A 13,871-nucleotide genomic window follows, 5' to 3' on the forward strand; every position below is an offset into this window, starting at 1 on the left:
TAATTACATTGTCGAAACTGAAATGGCAACGGAAATGGTAGAACAGAACAGGTAAATGGTTCGATATAAAGTGTAAATCTATGGGTCATCTATTATACGACATTTTAAAGCAATCTATATTCATACGTCATGCGCCGCCGCCGAAAAGCCTTTAGAACCAGCTCCAAGTCTTACACATGCGCCCATCTTCATTCACCGTCCAAAAGTCACTGCCAACGCCCTTGAGCGCATAGAAGAAGAACTCCGGGTCCCAGTGAGCCTTGACGGCCAGCAGGGGCAGGAAGTTGGTGCCGAAGAAGGTCTCGCGCCAGTTCGGCTGGCGGAAGTTGCCCTCGTTCTGGTAGCAGCCGCTGCCGGGGGTGATGGCCTCGAGCTGCGGCACGAACTCATTGGTGATGCGCCACTGGTCGGCAACCATCTCATCCCAGGGGGCGGTCTCGTTCCAGGTGGTGCCAATCTGCATGGTCACGGCGGCGGAGCGCCACGCGGGGAACACAGCGTTGGACACGTCACCGGGGTTGCTGACGTCGAGACCGACCCCGACGGCAATCACGCCGTTCTCTGTCAGATTCCGGAGCACCGTACCCATCTCGGCGGGGCTGGTCTCGAGCAGGTCCCGCGGGATCAGGCGGCCGCCGTACTGGTAGGACGAGACGGCGAGGTTGCCGTAGGGGAGAGGGCCCATGTACTTGTTGTAGTGGTCTTTGTAGGAGTCGTACTGGGTATACGAGACGACGTACGTGATGTTGAGCTTGGTCAGCGCGGTTTCGAAGGGGTTGAGGATGGTCTTGACATCGTCGGAGGTCATGTTGTAGGCCGTGACCGGGTTGATGGCGAAGACCTGCGAGGTCATCTCGTAGATGACGGAGGCGCCGGCGTCGATCATAGCAGGGAGCAGAGCATGGAACTGGGAGACGGCTTCGTAGAAGATGTCGGAGTCGGTGTTGGCGAACTCCAGAAGCGCGCCGGCGATGGTGGCGTCCGCGTGCGCCTTGACTGTGACGGACATGACCACCCCAAAGTTCCCGGCACCACCGCCGCTCAGGGCCCAGAACAGATCGGTATTATTGGTGCGGGAGGCAGTAACGACCTCGCCCGCCGCCGTGACGACTTCAAACTCCAGGGTTTGGTCAGCGGCCAATCCGAACGCCGTGCTCAGGGCAGAGTGACCGCCACCCTGGATGTAGCCACCCGTGAAACCGACGGTGGGACATTCGCCAGCGACAACAACCAGTCCCTTGGCGGATGCGGCCTCGAGGATCTGGTATCCGAGCACACCGGCGTCCATCTGGAAGGCCGGGCCTTGATAGTAGGAGTCGGAGTAGTCGAGATATTCAATGTTGTTGTAGTGGTGAGTCCACACCGAGAGAGATCCAGCCCCCGTCGAGCGGCCCAGGTAACTGTCCAGAACGTCAGGATTTCACACATCTTATCAAATTGAAGACGGTGGATTAGACAAGAGATGGGGGGACACATACTCATGGCCAGTGTTGTGGATAACAAAGCGAATGTTGTTGGATTTGGCAAAGTGAATGGCCGCAATCACGTCGTCGCTCGAAGAAACATTGACGGAGTAGCGGGCATAGTTTCCCAAGAGACACGGCTGGGACTCTGCCGTGAACGGGTCGCAGCTCTGGTTGGCAAAGAAGGTCTGCATCACCGAAGAGGAGGAAGCCTCACTAGGGGTTTTGTCAGTCACGTCCCTGTAGGGACCTGCTTTTTCATCCACTTACTGAGTCTGCGGAAGGGTCCAGTCGGCCTGCAAAGCTGCGCAGGCAGCCTCATCATAGTTCGGATCATGGCAAGGGGACCCGATGGGTACGGTCTTGATCAAACGGCCACCGACGGTACTGTTGAGGGACGACCATGTCGAGTCCGAAGGCCAGCAGCTGTCCCCAGGCATACAATAGCACTGGGACGAGGAGGCGACCGCATTAGAGGCCAGAGCAGCCACCGCTGCCAGTGTCCAGGAAGTCCTCATAATAATTCTAGGGGTGAAGATCAAGGGAAGTGGATAGAAAAGTATAAAATGACAGTGTCGATCATGGGTTTGCGGTTCACATTTATACTATTTAAGAGAGCTCTGAGCGAGGACAGAGAAATGCCGCGGTTTTCTTTTCATCATCAGCACTATTGAAAGGGGTGGCTGTAAAATCCTGATGGAACTGATGGATCCAGGAGTCGCATCCGGAGGAATTTCCCAAGTATGTCTAGGGTGGGACGTTCTGATCTCAAGGCTCAAGCAATTCATGCTGTCTGCGTATCCTTAGCAGGTCAATAGTGCATTTTAGTCTAGTTCTGCCTGGAGAGGATCCTACAGAGTCATGTACGGAGTATGGAGTCGTCTACTCGGTATACCCTAAGTTAGGGCACAGACATATGAATCCCCCAATTGACGAAAATCACGCCACATAAATAGTAGTCACTGGCATCCATGGTCCTCGTGGAAAGGATATCCATCCCGTCGTATCCGGGGGGGGGCGCGCTTAAAGAGATCCGGTCAAGGTCCACATTCCACCTGGGCCAATAAAGCATCCCCCGTATATAGGGGGTTCTGGATTGATCTCCGAAGAAGGCGAATTTGGTGCAGACCACCAGCCAACTGCCGAAACCATGGACCGTGGGCGAGATCTTGGGAGGAAAGGAGAGGGTTCTTAATCTATTAGAGTTGAGTCAATTTCGGGGGAAATCCTTGGAAGAAACAGAGCCTGTCAACTGGTAACTATTCGCTGTACTCCGTATAACTACCAGGTCTTTGGTAAAAAGAAGCGCTCCCGAATGCAAAAATTCGACGACACTGTTAAACTTTTCTCAGGTACGGTACAGTAGATAGTTATTAGTTAATAAGAACAATATAAGCCTTCATGACTCGGTCTGGATATCTCCCTGAGCTTCTTCTTTTTTTTTTTTTTTTTCCCTCTCTTTCTGTCTCTCTTTCGCTTGTTCTCTTTCTCTCGTTCTTACACACACACACACACACACTCTCTCTCTCTCTCTCTCTCTCTCTCTCTTATAGTCTTGTGCATTGTGAGCTTAGTCTCCGGGCAGTGCAGGCATGACACAGACCACCTCGCATGCTGGCCCGGCTCTGGAGAAGGGGATATGGGCCGCTGTAGCGGTGGTCATAGTGATCGTCGCTCTCAGGGTTATAGCTAAAATCAAGATCCATCAATTCCGTGTGGATGATGTTTTAATGGTAGTCGCATCTGTATGTACCTGCATCCTCCCCAGGTGTTCCCATCAATTGATTCTATTCCGGGACTGACTCGCTCCCCAGATCCTGACCATCGTCGCAAGCGTCTTCCTCACAATCGCCGTCAACTATGGCTTCGGCTCTGACCTCATGACCCAGGCCTTTGACAACCAGAAGATGGTCCTGAAAAGTATCGCGATCCAGGTACCACTGGTGACTATCAGCACAACGCTCGCTCGCTGCTCTTTCATCCTTTACCTGCTTGTGATTCTGGGGTCGAACAAGATCTATCGGATCATACTGTGGGCGTTGATGGGTCTCCAGTTTGCGGCCAATATAACGTCCGCCGTGCTTCCGTTGAGTATTTGTCGGGATGTTCGCATTCTCTGGAATCCTACTATCAAGACCACATGCGGTAATATTGAAGATGTGGTAAAGTTTGCCTATTTTACTGGTAGTACGTTTTACCTTCTGCATTCCTTCTATCTATCTATCTATCTATATAGATAGATAAACTAACAAACACAGGTCTCAACTGCGCCGTCGATTTCTTCCTCGCAGTCTTCCCCACTCTAGTAGTCTGGAACCTCAACCTGCTCTTCCGTATAAAAATCAGTTTAATCGTCCTTCTGAGTCTAGGCATAGTGTACGTCCCTCTGGACCGGAAAAAAGAAAAGAAAAGAAAGAAAAAAAAAAAAAAAAAAACTAATCAAATTATAGCGCAATGGTCGCCTCCATCATCAAAACCACCAAACTCAACGACATCCCCAGCGTCACAAACCTGGGCTCCTCAACCGGCATCGAACTCATCCGATGGGGCTACACCGAAAACGTAATCATCATCATCACCTCGTCCATCCCCTGCATCCGGCCCCTGGTGATCTCGTCCGTGCGCAAGTTCTCCAGCGGCGGCATCTCGCGCTCCTACGAACTCACGGGGCCCTTTGGCGGCTCGCGCACCCGCCGCACAGGCGGGGGTGGCCACGGACGCACCGACACGGCCCTCTCCACGAACGGAAAGGGAAGCAGGTTCGATCGCTCCATGAATGCGGAAACGGGGAGCATTGAGCGGATCCTGGATGACGGGGTTTACGGCCATCGGGCTGGTGCTGCTGGTGGTGGTGGTGGTGGACATGAGACAAGCATTAGTTCGGCTAGGACGGGGTCGCCCGGTGGGGAGGATGAGAGGGGGATTACGAAGCAGGTTGAGATTTCAGTCATTTCGAATGAGTTTTGATGTTTATGTATGTTTTTTATGTTTTCTTTTTGTGTATATATATATATATATGTGTGTGTGTGTGTGTGTGTGTGTGTATGGGAGGGTTAGATTATTTAATACCGATAGAAACCCTGCGAGCAATATGCTGCTTGCTTGTATTGCTTAATTCAAACAACTAGCACCCCCAATAAACATATTACAATAATAAATTTATATACAAATAAAGCTTATTCTTTGACTTATCATATATTTCTTACCAGATTGCTTCCTTTCATTTTGCATCCAGGTGCTTGATATTGTGTGTGTGCCCTCCTTGTTTGTATTGGAGAGTATACGGGTGTTCATCAAAGAGGTGGGCAAGGCTTTGTGTCCCAAGTCTCTCTGCAGTTGCGCATTGATAATTACGCATGTCTTAGTAAAACATTGACGTGTACTCATCGAAGATATCCGGGACCAAGTTCAAGCCACTCGGGTTTCCCCTGGCAGTAAGTAGACCGTCGAATTGCAATAGTCCCAGATCCCAGTCTATTAGTGTTATCCGATATCTCCCCTTCTGCTCAACCATGACGTTCTTCGGCTGGAGATCCGCATGGGGCGAAGACAGTTTTGTGTCCCCTGAGGGTAGTACGTTGGATGGGCATCGCGCGCTTCTTTGTTTGGTGACAACTGACGTCCTAACCAGAGTGGGAATATACGAGTAGGGGCTGCTGCAGGGCATATACCGTATTATACTACCGATAGTACTGGGAGAGTACTGAGAATCTCTATTGTAATCTATCTTGAATGCTTCGAGAGTCGCTAATGTGTAATATATCTACCTAATAAACTGCTTCTCAGATTTACCATTGCTACCGGAGTGTAAAGAAAGAAAGGAACCCTGCTGTCAAACAGGAGCCGCAACTCCAATCGACGGTCCGCGCAGATCAAACACGACATAGAACGCTTTCAGGAATGTGTCGCCCAGGATTTGCATGGAGATTCCTTGGTTGGACTGAATGCCTCCGTAGCAGACTATTCAATGGAGTTAGTATCCAAAATATATATATAGAGAGAGAGAGAGAGAGAGAGAGATAGGGGTTACCTTTCTCTCCAGTTGTCGTGTTCGTCCCAACCTGTGCAAAATCAATCATTTTCCCCGGAACAGTCGCTAGATGGGCCGGCCCTACGGCAATCGAAAAGTTCGGCAGCTCCGCGCTGCAAGGGTAGATGTAGCCGCTGGCGCTGGTGACGAATACGGCCCCCTTGACTTGGCTATAGTAGGCGTCCACAATGTGCTGGTCCAGCAGCATCAGGGACGTCCCTGTGTCCGCGATCGTAGCAGTAGCCTGGGTGTTCTTGGTAAGATCGCCATCGCCAACGCGGTAATACGCCGACTCAAACTGCCAGAACCCGCTCGAGGAGTCGACGCTCGCGTTCACCATGTCGCCCTTGTACTTGGACCGGTCGATGATTCCAAACTCGAACTCGCCGACCCCGTCGCTTTTCAGGGAGGAACCCAGCACGGGCTCGTCGAGGACGCCGGCGATCTTCGCGAAGAACGACGGCTGTTGTTGTGGCTGCACGGTGTTGAGGGAGGTGAAGCCGAGGCCGACCAGTCCATTGGTGTAAGTGTCTTGCGCGAACGAGGAGGCCACGGTCGTTGGGACGCCGATGGCTTGTCCTGTCACTGTGACGCCGCCAACGTCGACGGTGTCGGTTCCAACGCCGCCGTACGCGTAGGAGTCGTCGCCGTAGGTGATGTTGAAGGTGTAGCCCTCGAGCTTCTTGAAGGTGCTGGACTTGGATGAGTTAAAGACCGTGCGGCCTTGGGTGTATTCCGCGGGGAGTTGGGAATTCATTACCCATCTATGCAGGTCAGTTGGGTGTTTGGGAATATTGAGCACCAGGGAATGGAACGTACAGATCCGATGAGCCCGTATCAAAGGTGACGGTCAGTTGCTGTCCACCAATCGTCATGGGAGAAACAAATGCAGCGTCTCCTTCCACCGAGGTGGCACTAACACCACCAGTCTGTTCTGGTTCGGCGACATCGTTGGTGGTATTCGCAACGGCGGTTTTCACAATCGGCTCGAAATCCGACAGGTCAATGCCCAGGTTTGTCGGAACAATGCCGTACTTGACATACGCTCTGCGCAAGGCACTGGGACCGGAGAGAGTCTCTGCACGACGGACTTTTTCAATCTTGAAGGATCTACCCTTGATCTGGGGTGGAGATGTCGGGGCAGAGAGAGCCGCAGGGCCGAAACACATGGCAACAAGGATGGACTGGAGGACCTTCATTTTGGAAATTAAGTGCGTTGTTGGGTTCAGGGGTTGTAAATGCAAAGAGTGAACAGGATCTGCTCCAGGCTGAACACCACCTAGTGGCTAGAAAGAAAAGAAAAGAAAAGAAAAAAAAAAAAAAAGGAAGAGAATGTACTAGAGCCAAGTCCAGACCTGGACTCCTGTGAATATGACAAGAACGAAAAGGAAAAGGAAGTCCGAGTGATTGTCGCACCTAGGAAGAAATGAAGTGAAAGTTATCAGAACATCCCGGAGCCGGGCCCTGCGGCATTAACCCAGGATAAATACCACAGAGCAGGAAGAACATCTCTTGTCAAGACTAGGTTGAGTGGGGATTCAGGAGTGCAAAGTGTCAAAAAGGAAAAAAGCGTGCGAATGCATTGCTGTCATAGGCTGTTCCAGGGGGACGCCATGAACTGCAGCCATCTCCATCTCATATGCCTGACACGATGGATCAGTGAGATCTCTCCATTAGGCGCATAACTTCACTTGGCGCCTAGAAAGCCCCTGGGATGTTGACTTGATGACAGCCCACGATAGGTTGAACATGAAACGTCTTATTTACCTAGGTCCTAGTAGTTTGGTGGCGGTTGACTTGAAACTGTTGTCTCTCCTCCAGTAATTCCACAACCCAAACTGATTATATTCTTTCAAATTTGAAGAGAGTTTTCTTCTTCTTCTTCTTCTTCTTCTTCTTCTTACTAGGTTACTTGGACTATCCCAATTAGAAATAGACTAGGATCCAACTACTCACTTATGTAGTATCATCAGCAATGTCCAATGCAAAATCATCGCACGTATGTCGTATAACCTATTCAACCCCGATCTAAAGTCTGGTATCTATCAAGAATATATATGCTAATGCGCCAATCAACTCCATGGAATGCAAATCAAAAATCATTCATTCTGCATCGTCGGGTAACACCTCGTCTGGAGCCTCCCCGACCATCTCACCAACAGCTCGCACCACCTGCTTGATTGCCAGCGACGCTGGGCTGTCGGGGAAATTGTCCACGAAACTCTCCCCGTAGTCGCACGCCATCCCAACGCGCGGGTCAAGAGGAACGGATCCGAGGAAACGGATGCCCATCTTTTTCGCCAGCCGCTTACCACCACCCGTGGTGGCCCGGAAGATCTTCGATTCATGGGTACAGCTGGGACAGACGAAACCAGACATGTTCTCGACCAATCCGAGGATTCGAATACCCGCCTTGCGACAAAAGTCAATCTCCTTCCGCACATCAAGCAGCGACACCTCCTGAGGCGTCGTGACCACTACTGCTCCATCGACCCCAGACTCCTTCAGCAGCGAATTCACCGACAAGTGCTCATCCGAGGTGCCCGGCGGCGTGTCGACGATCAAGTAGTCCATCTCGCCCCAGTCGACATCCTTCAAAAATTGCTTGATAAGCCCATTCTTTTTGGGGCCTCTCCAGATCACGGCATCGTCTCGATTGGGGAGCATGAACTGCACGCTCATCACACCCAAGTTATCCGACACCCAAACCGGACTCCACCCGGCATTGCTAATGTGGATGGTCTCCGACTCCACGCCCATCATCTTCGGAATACTAGGTCCACAGATATCCGTGTCCATAATGCCAACAGTCGAGGCCGGGTTCGACGCAAACCCGTGCGCAAGGAGGGAGGAGAAGGTTGATTTGCCCACTCCTCCTTTTCCAGACAGTACTAGGATCTTATGCCGGATTTGTGCCAGTCGCTCGGTGATGATCGGGATATCGGGATCGGGGCCTTTGGGGGCAGAGGCGCAAATCGCTTGGTTGGGACATCCTGCGCAGGCATCGCCTTTGCCTGCTTGTTCGGATTCAGGACCGGGACAGTGCTCTGCGGAGGAGGGTTAGTGACGGGCCAAGGGGGATCGATCGAAGTTTTTTTTTTTTTTTTTTTTTTTTTTTTTTTTTCATGCCATACCTGGTTCAGGAGCAACGAGATTGGGAGCCATCTTTGATGGCGCCTCAAAGTCAGCCGTTGTGGGCTCCTCCAGAGAAGGCGCCATAACGGTGGTGGTTCGTAGGTGCTTGGGCGGGGTTTCGGTCAGATCGAAGGAAGATGCGCCAGGCTGAAGTTAATCTCTGCTGAGGTTCAGATAAATTATAATTTATAGATCAGCAAGAAAGTTCATAAACGGTCTGAAATTCAACCTGCTAATAAAGATGAGAATAAAGGTGGCGAGGGGTTTGTGGAGGTGATGCTTGATAATCATCCATGGGCCGGAAATGACAAACAGTACTTTGGCGATTGGCGCGGGGACATTGCGGTGTCGGAGGCAACAAATCTTACCAACTGTAGAAAAGGGAGAAAAAAAGTATACAAAGTATTATATTGAATATTAGATCTTTGGAGGTAGTGTTAAACTTGTTCCTGATTCCATCACCGGTTATAAATATGTATACTGAGGTGGGAGATTGAAATTGAGAGTCCCAGATCTTGTGAATATTAATGTGAATATATTTGATATATGACCCTAGAAGCTGTTCCTGGTTGACTATAGAGAAGTACATAGCAGATACTCCAAAAAAGAAAACATCAGAAGATGTTCCAATAAGGGAAATATTTCAATAATAGGGTATACATATACATATTACTGCTGTATATAGTGTGGACTAGTGTTTACCCTATGGAGATTAAAATCACTCAGTGTTCTTAACCTACTTCAAGAATGCCCATTTCTATTATTGTAGGTCTTAGTGGAAGATCAATTTCACGAGCACCATTCATCACAACTGATTTGAGGAGCTGATCCCAGCTATAGACGGGATACATAAACCCAGGATTGATCTTGCACAGCCGGTAAGCGTCGAGAGAGGGGAAAGGGAAACCAGGATTATGGTTGATGGAAGAGTTAATGCAAGGTAAGAACTTTAACAGCTGATTAGAACAATAATTATCCATACGGAGTAACTATACAGAGTATTAATGCATAATCAGTCAAACAGACGAATTCAAGTCGCAGCCTCATGCAGATGCAGCGTGTTACCTGCCCAGTACATCTATACAGATTGCTGAAGACCAGGAATGTTGACTATGCCCATGTATTACAAATTTTGAATACTCTTTCCACATTGCCAAGCTCTCGCTAGATTCTTGTTGAGGAGCATTAGATTAGTATGGGAGACTTCGGAGCAGGAATTCTCCTTCCTTCTATGCCATTCTTCCCTTGTTATCTAGCCAGAATGGAGGAAGGGAATAATATAATGTACTCTGTATGCGGCAATTATTTTGCACCATCCCGATTGGCAGGATTTTGCATGAGGAAAACAATAATAACAAAGAACTATAAGTAATTGATAATAATACAATGGTCTAAGATATTATATTTGATACAATATCGCTCACTAACTATCTACCTAGTCTAGATAATAATCCCAACATTTTCCTGGAGGAGTCTCAATGTGGGCTGGTTGGTGCCTCAGGTGTGTCCAGGCCAATCACAAGACCCATTCTTAGCTTCCGTTTTTGGGTCGTCGTCACATGTATTTTTTCCCCTTCATCCAGAATTTCTTTTCTTTCTCGCTTCATTTCGAAGACTAAACAAACAAACCCCCCCAAAAAAAAGACAACCCCCCCCCCCCTTATATTATGGATCGCGGCCTTTCAACAGGCTCCCATCATCCAGACGATGATGGGCTTCGGGAGAGGAATATCTCCTCTCAGTCTGACCTAAACGTCAGTCCTGGGGCTCTCGCAGCTACTGCGGAATCAACTGGAAAGGACCAAGTGGGCAAGACCTTTGGTCGAACCCCAGACGGTACAGGTATGTATTTCACTCCTTACCTCAGAAGACTTCAGATGTCGTCTCATTCCTCGCTTTATACCCTGTTGGAAGCTGCTAAACCGTTGCTTCGTGATGTGATGCCTGACCCGGTTGTTCTCCCATTGAATAGTATTCACGGTGCCGCAAACCCACGACATGGTCTCTCAGCTCTTGTCACCATCAGAGCCGAAGAATCTATCGGACATTATTGTCTTGGCCATTCTGGCTGCTCACATTCTCCTACTATGGAAGCTCCCTGCAGGAGCCAAGGCCCCCGTTTTTGCAGTTATTTACCTCTTTTGGCGGACAGGTTACAATGCGGGGATTGGATGGCTACTCCACAACCAATCTCACCACAAGACGCTTGTCCGTTGGGCTGAGAAGTACAAGATTTTCGTGAATCCCGCTACCGGGAAAAACCCACACCCTCAACTGTACAACTGGATCAAGTGGGAGCTAGAAGCCAAGATCCCCGACGACTATTCCTTCGAGAAAGCCCCAATTGAGTATAACACCTGGCTCGTTTTTAGACGCCTGGTGGACTTGATCTTGATGTGCGACTTTACGTCGTACTGTCTCTTTGCGATAGCCTGTAGCCACCACCCTGCTAACGAAAGCGTCTTGATGACTATTCTGCGCTGGACGTCCGGTATTGCGTTGGTTTTGTTTAATCTTTGGGTCAAATTAGATGCGCACCGGGTCGTCAAGGACTATGCTTGGTACTGGGGGGATTTCTTCTACCTCATCGACCAGGAGTTGACCTTTGACGGTGTCTTTGAGATGGCTCCTCACCCTATGTATTCGGTCGGGTATGCCGGTTATTACGGTATTTCACTGATGGCCGCAAGCTATAAAGTGCTATTCATCTCCATTATCGCCCATGCAGCTCAATTCGCCTTCCTTGTGTTGGTTGAGAACCCACACATTGACAAAACGTACAACCCACCCCCTCGCAAACGTACCGCGGATCAAGACTCGGTGTCTACAGCATCGCAGTCTCTGGAGTCTCCAAATGCGCCATCTCCAGTCGATGATCAATTGCCCCACGCGCCAAAATTCAGCAGCCCGCCCCCTTCCGTCCACAATCTGTTAGGACTCAACAATTTAGACTTGTATCGGACCACGGACACTTCTTCCATGCTTGTCCAGTTCCTTATGTTCTCTTTAACTATCCTGACGCCTTCAACACCCTGGTACCAGTTTTTCTTCGTGGTTAATGCCGCACTCTGGAGACTCTGGTACTCAGTGGGTATCGGCTACCTGCTGAATCGTCAGTCCAATTGTAAGGCATGGACCCGCCATTTTGTCAAGTATGGCGAAACGCCCCATGAGGCATGGAGCCAATGGAAAGGCACGTATCACTTAAGCATGATTATGTGTTACTCAAGTTTCATCGCCGCCGTCTGGAAGATGTATACCCTGCCCTTAGACTGGGGTTATGGCCTCGTGCTACTTCGCCATGTCCTAGGTGCGGGCCTCATTAGCCTGCAGATCTGGACGTCTGTGAGTATCTATGAGTCGCTGGGTGAGTTTGGTTGGTTCTACGGAGATTTCTTCTTCGATGAATCGCCCAAACTGACGTACAATGGCATCTATCGCTTTTTGAATAACCCTGAGCGGGTGCTCGGTCTGGCAGGCGTCTGGGGTGCGGTTCTTATCACTACTAGTGGTGTAATCGCTTTCCTTGCCTTCATGAGCCACATCCTCAGCCTGGGATTCATTCAATTTGTCGAACGACCTCATATGCAAAAGCTGTACGGCCGGGGCCTGCGCCAGGATGCAGGACTGGTGAAGAGCTTGAAGCGATCCTTACCTCCATCCCTCAAGCAACTTCACGGAAGTGTCGACAAGATGTTTGATGATTCATATGAATTCATCGAAGAAATCATTGACTCTGCACGTCCAAAACTTGCCGCTGGCGTAAATACCTTCGTTCAGGATACGACCGCACTCTTCCAGAAGTATCCAGCTCGTGTGACCATTTCTCGCATTGACGCAGACCTAGCTGGATATGATTCACGAGACTATTCTTTGTCGATCGAAGGCACTGACTCGTTACCTCTGGAGGAGTGTGATCTCAGTAGAGAAGGCGCCAATGCCCGCACACCCCTTGATAGACGTGGTGAAGTGAAAAATCTGGTGTTCCAGTATGGATCACCAGTAAAGGTCAAGTGGACCGCTCCCCTCAACCACCACAAGAAAGATTGGATTGGGCTCTATAGGGTGATCGACAACACATCTCGAGAGGTCACACGCGTCTCTTCCCAAGGAAGATGGGTCGCCGTAAACGAGGGCTTTTACGATAATCTCACATGTGAAAAGGGCATCATTACAAGCGATGTGGTCGTCTCTACTTCCAACGGCGAGGATGGGGATAAGCATGAAATCGCTACCGGTGAGATTGTCTTTTCCGGAGACAAGCTCTTCTGGACTCAAGGCGTGTTCGAATTCCGTTATCACCACAATGGCAAGCACAATGTCATGGCTATCTCACGACCCTTTGAGGTCAAGATTCCTCGATTTGAAGAGGAGGATGATCGCTTGGAAATATCCCAGACTGCAGTTGAAATGAGTCTGTTACCTGTTGTCCAGAACTGTTTCGATCGTGACCCGGAAATCGCACCAGAGACAGTGGAAGAGCAATTTGGCAGCCTAGTTGATCGCGATAGCAAATATGCAAAGCGAGTCGTATTTGCTGTGCACCAAATGTGCGTTCTTAGTCCCCCCTCCCCCATCAATTCCCTTGACCTGTCACTAATCGATCATAACAGGTTTGGTGTTGAATTCGCCACCGAGGTCGTTCGATCCGACGGCAACGTCCACAACCTCGCCTGGCGAATCTGCAACGCAAAGAGAGTCCTGGTGCGTACCCTCCATCCATCTATATCTCCTTTGTTCTTTCCTTCTCATACATAGGGCTAACAATCATCTCGAATAGGCTCCCTACAGCATGTCCAGAAACGGTGCATCTACACCAACAGATGGGAAAGAAGACTAACGATGGAAAGAAAGAAATACAACTTTTCCATGAGATGATCTAACGAGCGGTGTTTCTTGTTTTCTGCCTATCACTATAACTGAAAGGAGAAAGAACAGACGAGGGGGAAAAAAAAATAACTCATGGCTGATTTACCAGACCGGTCTAGGTTTATGCCCGGGTCTAGATGCGAATGCCTGTTATGTGGTGTGGATGAAATGGAAAGATTTGAAATGAATTGCTTCATTTGGAAGATACCCGGACTGGAGTAGGGGGTATGGTGGTTAAAGTAGGCCTTTATAACTTCAAAAGTACATACAATTTAGTATATGAAAATACAATTTTATTATTACTCTGAGATGAATAGCTACTATTGTAAAGGTGCTGTTCAAAAAAGGGGGTTTCATTATCAAGATCTATATCC

The 13,871-nt window shown here is 49.4% G+C and overlaps 5 protein-coding genes across 5 annotated transcripts; 2 read left to right on the top strand and 3 right to left on the bottom strand.

The window, feature by feature from the left end:
- Positions 1–58: 58 nt before the first annotated feature.
- Positions 59–2,430, bottom strand: P175DRAFT_0450907 (putative isoamyl alcohol oxidase). Its single transcript, XM_040894473.1, has 3 exons — positions 1,734–2,430; positions 1,479–1,679; positions 59–1,400 (listed from the first exon to the last, which is right to left on the bottom strand). Exons 1-3 carry the CDS (start codon positions 1,979–1,981, stop codon positions 152–154), a joined length of 1,698 nt encoding a protein of 565 aa, XP_040756265.1. The 5' UTR covers positions 1,982–2,430; the 3' UTR covers positions 59–151.
- A 469-nt stretch (positions 2,431–2,899) lies between these two features.
- Positions 2,900–4,548, top strand: P175DRAFT_0471444 (uncharacterized protein). The gene is made up of 4 exons (XM_040895090.1): positions 2,900–3,208; positions 3,278–3,650; positions 3,722–3,839; positions 3,914–4,548. The coding sequence occupies exons 1-4, from the start codon at positions 3,056–3,058 to the stop codon at positions 4,428–4,430; spliced, it is 1,161 nt and encodes a 386-aa protein (XP_040756266.1). The 5' UTR covers positions 2,900–3,055; the 3' UTR covers positions 4,431–4,548.
- A 747-nt stretch (positions 4,549–5,295) lies between these two features.
- Positions 5,296–6,692, bottom strand: P175DRAFT_0428508 (pepsin-like aspartic protease; the record flags this gene model as incomplete). The annotated part of the gene is made up of 3 exons (XM_040893303.1): positions 5,296–5,423; positions 5,494–6,257; positions 6,313–6,692. 3 exons carry the CDS (start codon positions 6,690–6,692, stop codon positions 5,296–5,298), a joined length of 1,272 nt encoding a protein of 423 aa, XP_040756267.1.
- A 904-nt stretch (positions 6,693–7,596) lies between these two features.
- nbp35 (Fe-S cluster-binding ATPase) lies at positions 7,597–8,712 on the bottom strand (the record flags this gene model as incomplete). Its single annotated transcript, XM_040895773.1, has 2 exons — positions 7,597–8,540; positions 8,628–8,712. The coding sequence occupies 2 exons, from the start codon at positions 8,710–8,712 to the stop codon at positions 7,597–7,599; spliced, it is 1,029 nt and encodes a 342-aa protein (XP_040756268.1).
- A 1,674-nt stretch (positions 8,713–10,386) lies between these two features.
- On the top strand, positions 10,387–13,715 carry P175DRAFT_0497980 (phosphatidylethanolamine N-methyltransferase). Its single transcript, XM_040896407.1, has 3 exons — positions 10,387–13,178; positions 13,242–13,332; positions 13,409–13,715. The coding sequence occupies exons 1-3, from the start codon at positions 10,627–10,629 to the stop codon at positions 13,466–13,468; spliced, it is 2,703 nt and encodes a 900-aa protein (XP_040756269.1). The 5' UTR covers positions 10,387–10,626; the 3' UTR covers positions 13,469–13,715.
- The last annotated feature ends 156 nt before the right edge of the window (positions 13,716–13,871 follow it).

This window comes from Aspergillus ochraceoroseus (genome assembly GCF_002846915.1).
Source record: "Aspergillus ochraceoroseus IBT 24754 chromosome Unknown P175scaffold_1, whole genome shotgun sequence".
Classification (NCBI taxonomy): Eukaryota; Fungi; Ascomycota; class Eurotiomycetes; order Eurotiales; family Aspergillaceae; genus Aspergillus; species Aspergillus ochraceoroseus.

Coding starts and splice junctions, on each gene's coding strand:
- P175DRAFT_0450907 (XM_040894473.1), bottom strand. CDS start 1,981: ATGAGGACTTCCTGGACACTGGCAGCGGTGGCTGCTCTGGCCTCTAAT. Junction 1,680..1,733: donor TGGACCCTTCCGCAGACTCA/GTAAGTGGATGA, acceptor CAAAACCCCTAG/TGAGGCTTCCTCCTCTTCGG. Junction 1,401..1,478: donor ATCCACAACACTGGCCATGA/GTATGTGTCCCC, acceptor CGTTCTGGACAG/TTACCTGGGCCGCTCGACGG.
- P175DRAFT_0471444 (XM_040895090.1), top strand. CDS start 3,056: ATGACACAGACCACCTCGCATGCTGGCCCGGCTCTGGAGAAGGGGATA. Junction 3,209..3,277: donor TTTTAATGGTAGTCGCATCT/GTATGTACCTGC, acceptor CTCGCTCCCCAG/ATCCTGACCATCGTCGCAAG. Junction 3,840..3,913: donor CTTCTGAGTCTAGGCATAGT/GTACGTCCCTCT, acceptor ATCAAATTATAG/CGCAATGGTCGCCTCCATCA.
- P175DRAFT_0497980 (XM_040896407.1), top strand. CDS start 10,627: ATGGTCTCTCAGCTCTTGTCACCATCAGAGCCGAAGAATCTATCGGAC. Junction 13,179..13,241: donor GTATTTGCTGTGCACCAAAT/GTGCGTTCTTAG, acceptor CGATCATAACAG/GTTTGGTGTTGAATTCGCCA. Junction 13,333..13,408: donor GCAACGCAAAGAGAGTCCTG/GTGCGTACCCTC, acceptor CATCTCGAATAG/GCTCCCTACAGCATGTCCAG.